The sequence below is a fragment of the Crinia signifera genome, chromosome 8 (assembly GCF_055691185.1).
Source record: "Crinia signifera chromosome 8, ASM5569118v1, whole genome shotgun sequence".
Taxonomy (NCBI): domain Eukaryota; kingdom Metazoa; phylum Chordata; class Amphibia; order Anura; family Myobatrachidae; genus Crinia; species Crinia signifera.
In genome coordinates, this window is record NC_139224.1 from 181,946,065 (window position 1) to 181,965,272 (window position 19,208).

General features: G+C 48.0%; 1 protein-coding gene across 1 annotated transcript in view; it reads left to right on the forward strand.

Moving 5' to 3' along the window:
• The window catches only part of CC2D1B (coiled-coil and C2 domain containing 1B), a 210,946-nt gene that overhangs the window by 153,366 nt on the left and 38,372 nt on the right, over positions 1 to 19,208 (forward strand). Inside the window, exons 21-24 of the mRNA XM_083158258.1 lie at positions 7,116 to 7,189; positions 9,248 to 9,306; positions 18,250 to 18,301; positions 18,666 to 18,765. Of these exons, the coding sequence (XP_083014384.1) occupies positions 7,116 to 7,189; positions 9,248 to 9,306; positions 18,250 to 18,301; positions 18,666 to 18,765 (285 nt within the window). The remainder of the gene's footprint in view (positions 1 to 7,115; positions 7,190 to 9,247; positions 9,307 to 18,249; positions 18,302 to 18,665; positions 18,766 to 19,208) is intronic.

The window sequence follows — 19,208 nt, forward strand, 5'->3', positions numbered from 1 at the left end:
AGAAGTATAGCTTAACTGAGAGATGAGGATAAGGACTCAAAAGCTGCCCGACATGTTTCGTCTTACAAGACTTCCTCAGGGGGTGGAGACAAACTGGTTTGGAGCAGGTATATATCACTAAGACAGGCTGACATCACTTCCTGTAATTATGTACATCAATTAAGCAAGGTGTACTGGTTTAATACTATTTACTATGTATGTATCTCTCTTAATACATTATGTTTGATAACTGGCCTAGTAACACATAAGTTCATTAGGTAGTCTCTGTGCGCTAGTAAGAAACCGCGCTCTAAAGTCTTTAATTGGTGATCGGGGGTATAGGGAAGTGGGGCGGAACGTCACTTCCGCCCCGCATCCGCCGTCATCGGGGATCGAGTGCGCATGTAACTGGGTCCTCTTGTAGGCAGAGGAGGCGCGTCTATGTTCCCGGCTGTCTCCGTTGTGTGTGTGTGTGTATATATATATATATATATATATATATATATATGTGTATATATATATATATATATATATATATATATATATATATATATATATATATATATATATATATATATATATACTACACAATAGTGGAGTGGCGCCTTTCACACAAATGTAAGATAGTCCTGATATAATATCCAATTTTCAGATCCAAAGAAGCAAGAAGGGAATTCTTCCAATGTTCATTTATTATTCTTCAGTGGATAAGAGTAGATAACATCCCTGGATGTTATCTACTCGTTGTTTTATACTCTTATCCACTGAAGAATAATAAATGAACGTTGGAAGAATTCCCTTCTTGCTTCTTTGGATCTGAAAATTGGATATTATATCAGGACTATCTTACATTTGTGTGAAAGGCGCCACTCCACTATTGTGTAGTATCTTGGTTGTTTTATTCCCTTCCCTCAGGGAATTCAGTGGAAAGGCTGCCATAAGTCAAGTCATTACTAACATTTCTACTTTGTGTCATATATCTGAGCATAGCGCGTGTTGGAATATTGGTATTGTGTATATATATATATATATATATATGTGTATATATATATATATATATATATATATATATATATATATATATATATATATATATATATATAAAGATTGTGTATAGCTCAATCACTATCATAATGGCGGGAGGCATCTCTAAGAGGTCTTGCAGGAAGTGTAATTCTAAACTCACACAATCTGCTGAGGGTACACCAGTGTGCGAGAAATGCACTACTGACCCCACTCCTTCTACCTCCCAGCAGCCCTTCCCTGCATGGGCGTTGCAGCTCACGGAGGTGATGTCACGCCTGTCCTCTGAGATTACAGATTCCCAGAGGGACAGAGAATCATCTAGATCACAGCAGCGGGAATTAACCTTAGCTGTGGAGGGTTTAACAAAGGCCTTGGTCCCTGAGCCCATACGGCCCTCGGCACATGACTCACAACCCCCAGTGCTAAAGAGGCTTCTCACACAGGTCTTAGACACTGACACAGATGAGGATATGCCTGGCCTTGAGGAAGGGGAAGATGCTGCCCCAGATGTGGATGTGCAACAGGATTTTCCACCACAGCAACCAGAACCGGTTGTGCAAGGTTTAGATGACCTCATTGATATGGTCAAGCTGGCACTGGACGTGGAGGATGGGGCGTCAGCCCCCACTCGCCCCTCCCTGTTTGGTAAAAAAACAAAGCAAGCAGCTTCTTTTCCTCCTGCAGAGGAATTAGATGACCACGTCATACAGGCCTGGAAAAACCCTGACAGGAAATTTCAGATTTCCCGGAGACTGTTGTCTTCATACCCCTTGTCTGCTGCAGGCAGAAAGCTGGTAGAAACACCCCCTGTAGTTGACCCTTCGGTCACGCTTCTTTCTAAGAAGACAGTTCTCCCAGTACCGGGGGCCACTACTCTTAGAGACGCCTCAGACCGCAAGCTTGAGCTTACGCTTAAGTCTATTTATACTGCTGCAGGGGTAGTTCAGCATTCGGCTCAGGTCGGATGCTGGGTCAATAAGGCTATCGGGGTTTGGGCCTCCCAGTTGGCTCAGCAACTGAAGCAGGGAGGTGAGGTGGATGTCCTGGTGCAATTAGCAGAACATATTTCTGAAGCATCATCCTATATGGCGGAGGCCTCTAATGATGTTTGCATCATAGGGGCTCGCATATCTGCCCTTTCCATATCAGCACGCCGATCACTCTGGCTCCGCCAGTGGCAGGCTGATGCATAGTCCAAGCAGGCAGTGGAAGCACTCCCCTTCACTGGTGAGGTGCTTTTTGGGCCCGAGTTAGATAAGTGGATATCACAAGCCACTGGTGGAAAATCCACATTTCTCCCTTCCACGGCCCCTCCTCCTTCTACTCGTAGAACCTTCCAGGGGACATATTTTCGGTCCTTTTGCCTGCATGCAAAGTTCTGAGGTCGCCCTAGAGGGCGCTTCCTCTCACAGAGGCTCCCGAGGTCGTGGCAGAGGTGCTTCCTCTTCCACCCAAGAGGCCAAGGCCTCCACCTAGCCCGCCGCATGACGGGCTTCAGGCCCACCTGGGGGATTCCAAGGTGGGAGCACGGCTTCATGCACACTTGGTTGCAGTCTTGCCAGGACGCTTGGGTGCAAGATCTTGTAGCCTTTGGCTACAAGATACATTTTCAAAAGCCACCGCCACACCGGTTTTTCAAAACCGGTTTGCCAGTTTCAGCAGAAAAAAGCCTGCTACTGACCACGGCCATCCAAAAGTTGGTCTCAGCGGGGGGTGGTTATCCCGGTCCCAGAAGACCAAAGGACCTTGGGGTTCTACTCCAGCCTCTTTCTGGTCCCCAACCGGACGGATCGGCACGTCCCATTCTGAACTTGAAGCATCTCCATCCTTACCTCCAACCGGTCAAGTTCAGGATGGAGTCCCTGAAATCTGTGATTGCCGGGTTGGAGGAGGGCGAGTTCTTGGTGTCACTCGACATCAAGGACGCCTACCTCCACATACCAATCTGGCCTCCACATCAGGCCTTCCTTCGGTTCGCAGTCCGCAGCCAACATTGGCAGTTTCAGGCCCTTTCATTTGGCCTCTCCTCCGCCCCACGGATCTTCACCAAGGTCATGGCGGTGATGATGGAGATTCTGCGAAACCAAGGTGTGACTGTTATACTGTACCTGGACGATCTTCTGCTGAAGGCTCCATCCAGGGAGGCCCTGCTGGGCAACATACTGTAGCCCTGACTCAGAGTACTCTCATTCGTCATGGATGGATACTCAACTTTCAGAAGTCCCAGCTCCTGCCGTCTCAATGGTTACAGTTTCTAGGAATGGTCCTGGATACCACTCCTCTGAGGGTGTTTCTTCCAGAAGACAAGATACACTCTCTCCAGGCCTTAATCCGCAGTTGTCGGTCCTCACATGTACCAGGCTTCTGGGGAAAATGGTGGCCTCCTTCGAGGCTCTCCAATATGGTCGATTCCGATCGAGACCCTTCCAGCGTTGCCTTCTACGTCAATGGTCAGGCTCTCACCTGCACCTTCACCACAGGATACGGTTGTCAGTGCGGGCACGGACCTCTCTCCTGTGGTGGCTGAACCCGGCCAACCTCAGAGAGGGAAAGAGGTTCGCCATCTGGAACTGGGTACTGCTCACCAGAGACACGAGTCTTCGCGGTTGGGGAGCAGTCACCTTGGGCCATCAGTTCCAGGGATGTTGGACTCAGCAGGAGGCCCTTCTCTCCATCAATATCTTGGAGCTCAGAGCAGTCTACAATGCTCTCCTGCAGGCCCATCATCTCCTTCAGGGTCAGGCTGTTAGAGTACAGTCGGACAACTCCACTGCATTAGCCTACATCAACAAGCAGGGAGGCACGCGCAGTCACGCTGCCATGAAGGAGGTGAGTCGAATCCTGCTGTGGGCTCAAGATCAACGTCTGGTCCACCAATGGGGGTGTCCCCAGGCGGATCTGATGGCGTATCGCCACAACTATCAGCTACCCCGGTTCTTCGCTCACACGAGGGACCCTCAAGCGGTGGGAGTGGATGCACTAGTGGCCCCTTGGCCATTTCACTTTGTGTACATTTTCCTTCAGTTTCCGCTGATACCTCGGGTTCTGCAGAGAATCCAGAGGGAGGTGGTCACTGTTCTCCTGATAGCTCCGGACTGGCCGCGCAGGTCAGGGTACACCAGCCTCACGTCTCTTCTGATAGACGAACCCTGGCCCCTGCCTCTTCAGGAAGATATGCTCAGCCAAGGGCCTTTTCTTTCCAGACTTAAGTCGGCTTCATTTGACGGCGTGGCTGCTGAAAGGTCCATCCTGAGACAGGCAGGTATCCCACGGGCGGTGATACCTGCCATGATGAAGGCCAGGAAAGTCGTTACCTCCAAGCATTACCACCGCATCTGGAGGGCTTATGTGGTCTGGTGCGAGAGTCGGGGTGTATCCACCACTCTTTTCAAGAAGGCCAGAATTCTTCTTTTCCTGCAGGTCGGATTAGCTACAGGATTGCGTCTGACTACCTTAAAGGTACAGGTATCGGCATTATCTATCTTTTTTCAAAAGAAGTTAGCCCTTTTGCCTGAGGTACACACCTTTTTCAGGGAGTTTTGCGGCTGCAACCTCCTTTTCGTCCACCCACGGCTCCTTGGGACTTAGATGTTGTTATAAAGTTCTTACAGTCTGCGGTGTTCGAACTGCTAGAAAAGGTGGACCTTCGGTACCTCACCTGGAAGTGAGTGCTCCTCCTGGCCCTGGCATCGTCTCGGCGAGTCTAGAATCTGGGGGCTCTGTCATGCAGACCCCCGTTTTTGATCTTTCATGCTGACAGGGCAGAACTTCGCACCAGCTGTTCCTTTTTACCAAAGGTGGTATCGGCCGATTGTGGTACCGGCCTTCCAGGACGTCTCTCCTGAGGACAGCACTCTGGACGTAGTCAGGGCTCTGAGGATCTAGGTCTCCAGAACAGCATCGCTCAGGAAGTCTGATGCTCTATTTGTAACGTATGATCCGGTCAGGCGGGGCTGGCCGGCCTCAAAGCAGATGTTGTCTCGATGGATCCGCCTGACTATTAGTCAGGCCTGTGTGGCAAGTGCTCAACGCCCTCCTGCCTCCATTACAGCGCATTCTACGCGCTCGGTGGGCCCCTCTTGGGCGGCTACCAGAGGGGTCTCCATTCAGCAGCTCTGCAGGGCTACCACCTGGTCTGGTCGTCAGACTTTTGTTCGGTTCTACCAATTTGACACTTTTGCGGCGTCCGCTTCACAGTTTGGAAGCTCAGTGTTAAGGGGGTCTCAGCGCCATCCCACCCGTGTTGGGAGCTCTGGGACATCCCCACTGTTACTCCAGTGACACCTAGTGGATGAAGGAGAAAACAGGGATTTTGTACTTACCGTAAATCCTTTTCTCCGAGTCCACAGGTGTCACTGGACATCCGCCTAGGCGCTGTTCATTTGCTGTTAGGAATTCCTGCCTTTAAAACTTTACAGTTATGTTGGCTAGGTTCGGTTCCTCTTATATTGTTTGGAACTGCCTGCTATGTTATATGTGTGGCATGTTTGGTTCAGTGATTCTCACTGTTCTATTTATGTTTTTAATCTTTTCTGGTTGATTGTGTATTCTTGTGTGTTATACTAACCTCCTCTGGAAAGCGTGTTCTTTCTTCCAGCTCCATTCGGGCACATCCTTGGGACTGCCTAGGTGGGGAGTAGAAGGGGAGGAGTTGGCCACACTCAATTATATTTAAAGTGCCCTTGCTCCCTGTGGTCGCCCTTCTATCCTCACTGTTACTCCAGTGACACCTGTGGACTCGGAGAAAAGGATTTACGGTAAGTACAAAATCCCTGTTATTTGTGTTCTCAATAGTTAACAACATTGTGCATCTCCTCCCCCCTATTCCCCCGATATTAGGCACTTAGGTACTCTTTACCTAGCACGGCGCCCGCGATTAGCATCGCGGTCATGGGGGGTAAAAAATCGCGGGCATCGCGGCCATCGCATGCACTAAAAAAACGGGTGCGCCGCGATGCCCGCGATTTCCCATAGGGAACAATGTTAAAAGTGTCAATGGACGCGATTTTTGTGTTCAATGCCTCAATGCCCGCGATTTTTCCATAGGAAACAATGTTAAATGGGCCACAGAGCCCAAATAGTCCCCCTGAAGTGTGATATGGCCCCGTCGGTACTTATGTATTATCTGGGCTCCCATGTTAAATGCACCCCATTTTTTCATACCCCTACTATCCAACTATGCATGGAGTTGATTTTATATAGTGTGGCGAGCGCAGCGAGCCACCGTGCCCAAAGCGTGGCGAGCGCAGCGACGCGGTCTCATAAGAAAAACGGGAGCCCAGATATTACATAAGTACCGCCCCCACAATTGTTAACGCCACCTCACGATCAACGTGAACCCGAAGCGTGGCAAGCACAGCGAGCCCGCGAGGGGCGGCGGTACGCTTTTAACATTGTTCCCTATGGGAAATCGCGGCCATCGCGTCGGACCCGTTTTTTAGTGCATGCGATGGGCGCCGTGCTAGGTAAAGAGTACCGGCACTTATTGCCAGGGTTATAAATCCTCCTGCTAGTGCCAGACATGGAAAGGAATACAGCAGATTTTCACCATTTCATTCATAGAGGTTAGCTAGACCAGGATCCTGTACCCAAAGTGCCCACCCGCCCTCAGCCATAACTAACATCTGAGAGTCGGGTATAAAGGAGCCGGGAAATCTCTGCAGGACACACTAGTTATATGTGAGACTAATGCTGTAGTCAGGGCCACATGCATCGGGTGCAGGATGTGGAAGTTGCTGACAGAGCCGGGGGTAGAAGAAGTTATACAAGCACCAACCCCTGTGGGAAAAAGGGCAGTGGTGCGGCTGTTAGAGGTGTGTCCAGGAGGGGGGAGCTGGTCCCTGCATGCAGAACTGTGGTGCAGCCACTACCCCGCCTCACGAGTCTGCCTATTGCAGCCACGGCTGTCACTCACCAGCACTCCACAGCCAGCAACAGGCAGGTCAGCCGAAGAGAGCTGACCTCATTTGTAGCTATTTATTACTGTATGATTTTCTTTTCCTGGTTCTGGAGGCTGCTTGGACCTGTCAAATAATGAGTTTAAGTACCTGTATATAAAGTGGCATTCCTACTGGAAGGTGATTTTACTATTAACTCTTCTGTTTCCACAGAGTTTTCTCCGAACTCAGTAGCACAGAGATGCTGCTAATTATAGTACGAGGCATTAACCTTCCAGCCCCATCAGGTGAGGCTCACCCTCTGTCTCAGTACCTTGTTATTCATATTTCCGTATACAGCTAACAGTCTGTCAGATTAGATCTCTGCCCCTGTAGCTCTATATATCACTGTATGACACTGTGGTGGGGTCCTCTGCCCCTGTATGTCTATATATCACTGTGTGACACTGTGGTGGGGTCCCCTGCCCCTGTATGTCTATATATCCATGTGTGACACTGTGGTGGGGTTCTCTGCCCCTGTATGTCTATATATCCATGTGTGACACTGTGGTGGGGTTCTCTGCCCCTGTATGTCTATATATCACTGTGTGACACTGTGGTGGGGTCCTCTGCCTCTGTATGTCTATATATCACTGTGTGACACTGTGGTGGGGTCCCCTGCCCCTGTATGTCTATATATCCATGTGTGACACTGTGGTGGGGTTCTCTGCCCCTGTATGTCTATATATCCATGTGTGACACTGTGGTGGGGTTCTCTGCCCCTGTATGTCTATATATCACTGTGTGACACTATGGTGGGGTTCTCTGCCCCTGTATGTCTATATATCACTGTGTGACACTGTGGTGGGGTTCTCTGCCCCTGTATGTCTATATATCACTGTGTGACACTGTGGTTCTCTGCCCCTGTATGTCTATATATCACTGTGTGACACTGTGGTGGGGTCCCCTGCCCCTGTATGTCTATATATCCATGTGTGACACTGTGGTGGGGTTCTCTGCCCCTGTATGTCTATATATCCATGTGTGACACTGTGGTGGGGTTCTCTGCCCCTGTATGTCTATATATCACTGTGTGACACTGTGGTGGGGTCCTCTGCCCCTGTATGTCTATATATCACTGTGTGACACTGTGGTGGGGTCCCCTGCCCCTGTATGTCTATATATCCATGTGTGACACTGTGGTGGGGTTCTCTGCCCCTGTATGTCTATATATCCATGTGTGACACTGTGGTGGGGTTCTCTGCCCCTGTATGTCTATATATCACTGTGTGACACTGTGGTGGGGTTCTCTGCCCCTGTATGTCTATATATCACTGTGTGACACTGTGGTTCTCTGCCCCTGTATGTCTATATATCACTGTGTGACACTGTGGTAGGATTCTCTGCCCCTGTATGTCTATATATCACTGTGTGACACTGTGTTAGGGTTCTCTGCCCCTGTCTGTATATATATCACTGTGTGACACTGTGGTAGGGTTCTCTGCCCCTGTATGTCTATATATCACTGTGTGACACTGTGGTGGGGTTCTCTGCCCCTGTATGTCTATATATCACTGTGTGACACTGGGGTAGGGTTCTCTGCCCCTGTATGTCTATATATCACTGTGTGACACTGTGGTGGGGTTCTCTGCCCCTGTATATCTATATATCACTGTGTGACACTGTGGTGGGGTTCTCTGCCCCTGTATGTCTATATATCACTGTGTGACACTGTGGTGGGGTTCTCTGCCCCTGTATGTCTATATATCACTGTGTGACACTGTGGTGGGGTTCTCTGCCCCTGTATGTCTATATATCACTGTGTGACACTGTGGTGGGATTCTCTGCCCCTGTATGTCTATATATCACTGTGTGACACTGGGGTAGGGTTCTCTGCCCCTGTATGTCTATATATCACTGTGTGACACTGTGGTGGGGTTCTCTGCCCCTGTATGTCTATATATCACTGTGTGACACTGTGGTGGGATTCTCTGCCCCTGTATGTATATATATCACTGTGGTGGGGTTCTCTGCCCCTGTATGTCTATATATCACTGTGTGACACTGTGGTAGGGTTCTCTGCCCCTGTGTGTCTATATATCCATGTGTGACACAGTGGTGGGGTCCTCTGCCCCTGTATGTCTATATATCCATGTGTGACACTGTGGTGGGGTTCTCTGCCCCTGTATGTCTATATATCACTGTGTGACACTGTGGTGGGGTTCTCTGCCCCTGTATGTCTATATATCACTGTGTGACACTGTGGTGGGATTCTCTGCCCCTGTATGTCTATATATCACTGTGTGACACTGTGGTGGGGTTCTCTGCCCCTGTAGCTCTATCATTATTTCTCCTCTTCCTTACAGGAATGGCACCTAATGACCTGCAAGCATTTGTAAAGTTTGAGTTCCCATATCCAAGCACGGTAAGAGAGAAAAGGCCCTCTGATTCCATCATAAAGTCAGGTGCCCACTGGGTGGTATTTTGCTGGCTACATATTCACAATGGTCCTGATTCAGACCTGCTTATTGGGCTGCGAGTGCTGTGAGCCTAGCAAGCAGGTAGCTGCCACATTCCCGAATTTCCAGCCCTGGTCTCTTTCTGCCTGCCTGCTGCATAGTGTATAGAAGAACACGGAGAGCACTTTGCCAGTCTGGGGTCCACATCTTCACTGCCGGGCCATTTGGGCAAATTCCCCCTGAACCTCTCCTACTGGAGCACAGGTTACAGCAATGTATGCTCCTGCCGGCCATAGTGCTTTGCGGAGCTCAGTGCCACTTTATTATTTGCATTGTATGTGTGCTGTGTCTCTTATACTGTGTTAACACCATCACTGCATGTCAGACGTATATTGTTAGCTGTACCAGTGTAGCTGCCTCTTGTACACTGTCAGCGGTAGTGACACAGGGGCTCCTATATTGGTCCTTTGCCACCTTTTCAAAAAGGGCGCCATTGTAAGGAGAGTGAGCTTGGTGGGAGGGGAGCTTACCTCTGGGTTTGCTTGCAGAGGCCATGGCCTCATAATGCTATAACGTACTACCTGCCTATGCTGGGAAACAAAAGTTGAAAGGGCAGTCCTTTAGGCTCTCCGCCAGGCGGTGCCTTGGCTTCAAGGTCGCCCAGTGCAAGTCCAGTAAGACCACACAAAACGATGGCTTATATCAACCACTAGGGTGGCTCTCTGAGTCGGGCGGCAATGGCAAGATCCCGTCCTTGTTGGCAATCTTTACTCTAGGGGGTCCTCAAAGGTGGACCTTCTTAGACGTCCGACTCGAATGGACCCTCCATCTGGAGGCGTTCCTGATGTTGGTAGACCGTTGTTGCAGACCAGCAGTGGTTTGATGGCCTTACACCACAATCACCAGGTCACCCGGTATGGGTCCAGGTTTCAAAACCATGGGGCATGCCAGCCAGGGTAGACTCCCTGTCAGCCCTGTGGCCGTTCGCTCTGATGTATGCCTTTCCCCCCCATCTCGCTCCTCCTCAGAGTTCTTTGTGAGTTGAAGGTGGGGTGGGGGCACTTTAATCCTGGTGGCCCTGCATTGGCCCAGGAGGATCTGGTTCTCGGAACTGCAGGCCCTGTCAGAGGCCCTTCTGATCTGTCTACTTTTTTGGCTGGACCTGCTCAAATGGCTGAGACCTCCTTGCTAAGAGCCAGGGGCTTTAATTCAGGGGTCCTATCAACTATGCTCAGTGCCTGTAAGCCTTCTTTGGCTGCTGATTATCATTGCATCTGGCGGCCTTATTTTCCTCTTCAGGGTCCACAGTGCTCCACAGGAGCCACATTGGAGTTGTGCTGGTAGGTTGTGTCTGGAGCACCAACAGTTAAACTTTTAGTCCCAGGATGCCCCGGTCCACCTCCCGCACAGCCCGCCCCCTGACTCTAGGCATCTAGTTTTTTTGTAGGTGTGGCAGGAGCCGGACACCATTTTTAACCGGACTGCTTTTGCAGCTTAAAACATTTTATTTTGTTTTTACTATATGAGCACGGGGGTTATATACCGCTTGCGTTGCCCACTCCTATTACCGCCGGTGGAAGGAGGAAGCTGATGTGCAGCACCGGGGTCGCCTTGCGTGCTCCACTAGACTACCGGGTGATAAAAGCTGGCAGGGGGCTGTAGTTAGGCCCTGCCAGCAATATAACAGGCCAGCATCCTGGGGGTTAAATTCAGCACAGGGGGAGGTGGGTTCTCCCCCCTTTAAGGCATCTGCTACATCAGTTGTAGCACGCCGGACACTCTGGTTACACTCTTGGAAAGAGGATACCAATTCCAAAAAAGCACTAAAAGACTTGCCTTTCACTGGAGAGCTTCTTCTTGGGTTAGATTTAGATAAAATTGTGGCGACCATACTGGCCTCTAAGTCAGCATTCTTTACTCCTACACCTAAAGCGCACCAGTCCTGTTGGTCCTTCCGTATGTAGGGAAAAGCAAGGGACAATCTTTCTCAAGACAACAGGTGCCTAATAAGGGCTCCAAGCCAAAACCAAAACAATCTTGGGCAGCTCGACATCTGCCTCAAAAGTCAGCAGACAAAACCTCAGCTTGAAGCCATCTACTCCTCAGCCTGAAGCTGCGGGCCTCACCTTGGGGGCTTTCAGGGTAGGAGGCCGTCAACTTTATTATGCAATGTTTGGTGCCAATCCACCCCAGACATAGTCTCTCGAGGTTACACCATAACCTTCTTCAAATGACCCCCAACTCAATTATTTTACATGAGCTTCCTTCCGATAGATCAAGGTTCGGGCTTTGCAGACTGCAGTCCAAAATTTTCTGGATGCAGGGGTCATTGATGCCCCCAGCACAGCATGGCAAGGGTTTCTATTCCACCCTTTTCCTAGTGTTGAAGCCCAACGGAACTCATCTTCCTATTCTAAACCTCAAAGTTCTCAACAAATTTATTTGTGTGCCCAAGTTTCGCATGGAAATGCTCCGATCCATAATCCTGGCCTTGGAGCCTTGGGATTTTATGGTTTCTCTAGATATACAAGATGCCTACCTGCATGTCCTTACAGCGCCTGCTCATCAGGAGTTTCTCCTGTTTGCTATTATGCACAGCCATTTTCAGTTCCAGGCTCTGCCATTTGGCCTCTCTACAGCACTGAGAGAGTTCACCAAAGTTATGGTAGCTCAACTCCACCACCAGGGCAACCGGATAATGGCTTATCTGGACGACCTACTCATCCTGGCTCAGTCCCCAGAAACTTTGCTCCTTCATCTTCAAACTTCTATCAGTTTTCTACAAAATCACGGTTGGGTGATCAATCTCAAAAAATTGTTCCTGCATCCCTGTCAACGGATGCTGCATCTCGAAGCATTGATGGATTCCGGGGTACAGAAAATTTTCTGCTCCCTGACAAAATTGCCAACGTTCAACATCAAATTTGACTGTTGCTACGCAGACCACGAGTTTCAGTTTAATCAGCAATGCAAGTTCTAGGGTCCATGGTATCGACATTCGATATGGTCGAATATGCTCAGTTCCACTCTCGGTCTCTTCAGCGCCTCATACTATCCACGTGGAGGGGACAACAGCACATGATCAAAGTTAAGACCATGGTCCTTCCACCAGCAGTTCGGACGACCCTCTTGTGGTGGCTACGCCTGTCCACTCTCGACAAGGGTCGACCATTCTCCATCTCCAACTGGAAACTCCTTACCACAGTCTCTGCAGATGGGGACCAGTGACGGATCAACATGTTATAGCTTTGGCCTATTTTCAAAGCTCTCACGTTAGCACAGAACATTTTTAAGGGCTGTCCAGATTCAGTCTGACAACGCAAAGGCATGTCCCCATCAACGGTTTATGCGGTTTGCACCACAGGACCGTCATTTCCAGTTTCAAGTGCCACCTTTCGGCCTACCCACTACACCCTTGGTGTTTATGAAGGTCATGGCGGTGATGAGCAGCAGACTTTGCAATCAGGGTATCTGGATACTTCCGTATCTGGACGATTTGCTGATCCTATGCAGATGATACCCAACTGTACCTGTCCTTTGCTCCAGGCACCGATAACACAATAACAAACTTAAATGGCTGCCTAGCTGAGCTCCAGGAGTGGATGAGTGACAGTTGGCTGAACCTGAACCCAGATAAAACAGAAGTCCTGATGATAAATCACAGGACAAGACGGCAGCATAGCCAACTGACAGGTCTTAAGCTGGGGGGCACAGCACTAAAAAAACTCTGATCATGTGCGGAATCTTGGTGTTGTCCTGGATAATGGCCTGACACTTAAACATCAGGTGTCAGCCACAATCAAATCCTCATTCTTCCATCTGAGAAACAAAGCCAGAATCAAGCTTTTAATTCCCTTTAGAAGACTTGCCTAAAGTCATACATGCATTTATATCATCACGACTAGACTACTGCAATGCTCTCTACCTGGGTCTCCCAGCAAAAGAATTGCACCGCTTGCAGCTGGTACAAAATGCAGCCTCCAGACTATTAACTAACCAGCCCCGCTCCTGCCACATAACTCCCGTTCTCTACGCCCTTCACTGGCTACCTGTAAAATGGCGAATCATTTTCAAGATTGGCTTACTCACTTTCAAGGCCCTACATGACCAGGGCCCAAGGTACCTGCAGCAGCTGCTGATCCCTTACTGTCCTACGTGATCACTACGATCCACTGAAGGATTACTAACAGTACCCAGAATTTCCCTGATTCATCTGGGGGTCGAGCTTTCAACTTTGCTGCTCCAACTCTGTGGAACTCTCTTCCTCGCACAGTGCGAGAAGCGCCCACTGTAGAATCCTTTAAAAATAGACTAAAGACGTTCCTATTTACTCAGCATTTCACTGACATCTACTGTTAAGCTTGTTTTGTATTTTGAGCTGTAAAGACAATGGTGAAGCACTAAAGTCCTATTGGGAGAAAAGCGCTATATAAATATCATTATTATTATTATCCTGCCGCATTCGCCAGAGGTTCTCCAAGCCCACTTGGCCAAGGTGGTGGAGGTCCTAGAACATCACAGCTGGATCATAAATTGGCCCAAGTTCTCTATGCTTCCAGCTCAGTCCATGATTCATCTGGGGGCCCAGTTAGATACTGGTCATCAGCGTATCTACCTGGCAGAGGTCTCAGGACTGTTCAGTCCCATGCCCGGCATCTCCTCTCCCTCATGCGGGTATTAATTCATGCATGAGGGTCTTGGGCTCGATGGTATCGGCCTTTGACATGTAGGAGTATGCTTAGTTCCACTCACACCCTCTCCATGGAGAGATCCTCAACAAGAGGTTGGGGCATTATACCAATATTTGGTCCCACCTGATTGCCTTTTCACCAGTGGTACGGATCTCCCTGTCCCTGCTTTTGGACCAGAACCTCACAGTGCTCAATTGGGAAGCAGACTTTCTCAGCCATCAGACTCTTGCGACCCGGGGGCTTGCATGGTAGATGCCCTGTCAGCCCTGTGGTTGTTTGAGGAGGAGCGAGATGGGGGAAAAGGCGTACATCAGAGCAGAGTAATTCGCAAGTTGAAGGCTAGAGGGGGCCCATTGATCCTGGTGGCCCCACATTGGCCCAGACGGATCTGGTTCTTAGATCTGCAGGCCCTATCAGAGGCACCTTCAATCCGTCTGAGTGCTTCTGGTGTACAGGGTATGTTATGCTACTGATACAGTAGTGCTGGGTGCTTCTGGTGTACAGGGTATGTTATGTTACTGAAACAGTAGTGCTGAGTGCTTCTAGTGTACAGGGTATGTTATATTACTGATACAGTAGTGCTGAGTGCTTCTGGTGTACAGGGTATGTTATGTTACTGGTACAGTAGTGCTGAGTGCTTCTGGTGTACAGGGTATGTTATGCTACTGATACAGTAGTGCTGGGTGCTTCTGGTGTACAGGGTATGTTATGTTACTGAAACAGTAGTGCTGAGTGCTTCTGGTGTACAGGGTATGTTATATTACTGATACAGTAGTGCTGAGTGCTTCTGGTGTACAGGGTATGTTATGCTACTGATACAGTAGTGCTGAGTGCTTCTGGTGTACAGGGTATGTTATGTTACTGAAACAGTAGTGCTGAGTGCTTCTGGTGTACAGGGTATGTTATGTTACTGATATAGTAGTGCTGAGTGCTTCTAGTGTACAGGGTATGTTATGTTACTGATACAGTAGTGCTGGGTGCTTCTGGTGTACAGGGTATGTTATGTTACTGATACAATAGTGCTGGGTGCTTCTGGTGTACAGGGTATGTTATGTTACTGATACAGTAGTGCTGAGTGCTTCTGGTGTACAGGGTATGTTATGTTACTGATACAATAGTGCTGGGTGCTTCTGGTGTACAGGGTATGTTATGTTACTGATACAATAGTGCTGGGTGCTTCTGGTGTACAGGGTATGTTATGTTACTGATACAATAGTGCTGGGTGCTTCTGGTGTACAGGGTATGTTATGTTACTGATACAGTAGTGTTGAGTGCTTCTGATGTACAGGGTATGTTATGTTACTGATACAGTAGTGTTGAGTGCTTCTGATGTACAGGGTATGTTATGTTACTGATATAGTAGTGCTGAGTGCTTCTGGTGTACAGGGTATGTTATGTTACTGAAACAGTAGTGCTGAGTGCTTCTAGTGTACAGGGTATGTTATATTACTGATACAGTAGTGCTGAGTGCTTCTGGTGTACAGGGTATGTTATGCTACTGATACAGTAGTGCTGAGTGCTTCTGGTGTACAGGGTATGTTATGTTACTGAAACAGTAGTGCTGAGTGCTTCTGGTGTACAGGGTATGTTATGTTACTGATATAGTAGTGCTGAGTGCTTCTAGTGTACAGGGTATGTTATGTTACTGATACAGTAGTGCTGGGTGCTTCTGGTGTACAGGGTATGTTATGTTACTGATACAATAGTGCTGGGTGCTTCTGGTGTACAGGGTATGTTATGTTACTGATACAGTAGTGCTGAGTGCTTCTGGTGTACAGGGTATGTTATGTTACTGATACAATAGTGCTGGGTGCTTCTGGTGTACAGGGTATGTTATGTTACTGATACAATAGTGCTGGGTGCTTCTGGTGTACAGGGTATGTTATGTTACTGATACAATAGTGCTGGGTGCTTCTGGTGTACAGGGTATGTTATGTTACTGATACAGTAGTGTTGAGTGCTTCTGATGTACAGGGTATGTTATGTTACTGATACAGTAGTGTTGAGTGCTTCTGATGTACAGGGTATGTTATGTTACTGATATAGTAGTGCTGAGTGCTTCTGGTGTACAGGGTATGTTATGTTACTGAAACAGTAGTGCTGAGTGCTTCTAGTGTACAGGGTATGTTATATTACTGATACAGTAGTGCTGAGTGCTTCTGGTGTACAGGGTATGTTATGCTACTGATACAGTAGTGCTGAGTGCTTCTGGTGTACAGGGTATGTTATGTTACTGAAACAGTAGTGCTGAGTGCTTCTGGTGTACAGGGTATGTTATGTTACTGATATAGTAGTGCTGAGTGCTTCTAGTGTACAGGGTATGTTATGTTACTGATACAGTAGTGCTGGGTGCTTCTGGTGTACAGGGTATGTTATGTTACTGATACAATAGTGCTGGGTGCTTCTGGTGTACAGGGTATGTTATGTTACTGATACAGTAGTGCTGAGTGCTTCTGGTGTACAGGGTATGTTATGTTACTGATACAGTAGTTCTGAGTGCTTCTGGTGTACAGGGTATGTTATGTTACTGATACAGTAGTGCTGGGTGCTTCTGGTGTACAGGGTATGTTATGTTACTGATACAGTAGTGCTGGGTGCTTCTGGTGTACAGTGTATGTTATGTTACTGATACAGTAGTGCTGGATGCTTCTGGTGTACAGGGTATGTTATGTTACTGATACAGTAGTGCTGAGTGCTTCTGATGTACAGGGTATGTTATGCTACTGATACAGTAGTGCTGAGTGCTTCTGGTGTACAGGGTATGTTATGTTACTGATACAGTAGTGCTGAGTGCTTCTAGTGTACAGGGTATGTTATGTTACTGAAACAGTAGTGCTGAGTGCTTCTGATGTCCAGGGTATGTTATGCTACTGATACAGTAGTGCTGAGTGCTTCTGGTGTACAGGGTATGTTATGTTACTGATACAGTAGTGCTGGGTGCTTCTGGTGTACAGGGTATGTTATGTTACTGATACAGTAGTGCTGGGTGCTTCTGGTGTACAGGGTATGTTATGTTACTGATACAGTAGTGCTGAGTGCTTCTGGTGTACAGGGTATGTTATGTTACTGATACAGTAGTTCTGAGTGCTTCTGGTGTACAGGGTATGTTATGTTACTGATACAGTAGTGCTGGGTGCTTCTGGTGTACAGGGTATGTTATGTTACTGATACAGTAGTGCTGGGTGCTTCTGGTGTACAGGGTATGTTATGTTACTGATACAGTTGTGCTGGGTGCTTCTGGTGTACAGGGTATGTTATGTTACTGATACAGTAGTGCTGAGTGCTTCTGGTGTACAGGGTATGTTATGTTACTGATACAGTAGTGCTGAGTGCTTCTGGTGTACAGGGTATGTTATGCTACTGATACAGTAGTGCTGAGTGCTTCTGGTGTACAGGGTATGTTATGTTACTGATACAGTAGTGCTGGGTGCTTCTGGTGTACAGGGTATGTTATGTTACTGATACAGTAGTGCTGAGTGCTTCTGGTGTACAGGGTATGTTATGTTACTGATACAGTAGTGCTGAGTGCTTCTGGTGTACAGGGTATGTTATGTTACTGATACAGTAGTGCTGAGTGCTTCTGGTGTACAGTGTATGTTATGTTACTGATACAGTAGTGTTGAGTGCTTCTGATGTACAGGGTATGTTATGTTACTGATACAGTAGTGTTGAGTGCTTCTGATGTACAGGGTATGTTATGTTACTGATACAGTAGTGCTGAGTGCTTCTGGTGTACAGGGTATGTTATGTTACTGATACAGTAGTGCTGAGTGCTTCTGGTGTACAGTGTATGTTATGTTACTGATACAGTAGTGCTGAGTGCTTCTGGTGTACAGTGTATGTTATGTTACTGATACAGTAGTGCTGAGTGCTTCTGGTGTACAGTGTATGTTATGTTACTGATACAGTAGTGTTGAGTGCTTCTGATGTACAGTGTATGTTATGTTACTGATACAGTAGTGTTGAGTGCTTCTGGTTTTTATATTATGTACAGCAAGAGTTTACAATATGTGTACCTCCAGTGTCCACTTTCTATACATCTCAGCCTGTACTTCCACAGTTTTGCTACGAGGGCACATTGAAGTTTTTGCAGAGCATGCTGGGATGTGTAGTGCTACAGCGGCTGGGGTGCCACATGCTGCATACCCTTGGGGTACAGTCTCACAATGTGATATCATGCTACTGTCTCCTTTACAATTCAGTTTTCGTGTTTTTCAGGAACAGCCTCAAAAAAATAAGACGTTTGTGGTGAAGAGCACAAACTCCCCAGGTAAGCGATGCGTGTGGTTATAACAACTCTAGAATAGAACATGTAAGTGATTGTATGATAACCATGTTATCAGTTGGGGTTCGCATTTATAGTACATAAAGGAGGATTATAGGAGTCTCTCACCTGGGAAAGGAAGTGAGAGCTGTTTGGTTCAGCTGGGGCTCATGCCTTCACTTTGTCAGGCTGTACTGCTGTCCAGGAACTGTGTATCCGTCTGTACATTCTGGAATCTTACAAGTTCCCACAACCTCTATGTACATAGGTGCTACGTACTTGATGAATAATTCAGCCTCATTACCTGTTTATGTTCATTTATATTATGTAATATGTATTACTGATGATTTATTCTTATGTCATTCACCAGAATACGAGCAGTCGTTTAAATTAAACATTAACCGGAATCACAGAGGCTTCAAAAGAGTTGTCCAGGCCAAAGGAATCAAGTTTGAAATCTACCATAAAGGGTGAATACCTTGTTGGAAATAAGCATTGCCCAGTTGTGTGATTATATTGTGGTCTACCATGAGCCCCTGTTTAACCCCTTGGGTGGTATGCCCGGAACTTTTCCGGGCATACCAATAATATGGAATAGGTGCGCGCCAGTGGTGTCCAGGTGTGCACCACCTCTAGAGCCCCTCACACCTCCATCACCTCTGCTCCGGCTCGGCTACTCTGACCCCTGGCACTTCCCCAGCCATCAGCCGCCATTCACTTTACAGCAGTGACGTGGCGTCAGGCTCGGGGATGTTCGGGGCGGCGGCTTGGGGGGACTCGGGAGTGCTCAGGAGTTCAAGCGCCCAAGTCCTCCCAAGCCACAACGAACATCCACGAGCCTGCCGCCTGTGGTCACTAATGTGACTAGGCATACTAACGATGGAGTGAAGGTGGGGGGGGGGGGGCTCCTACG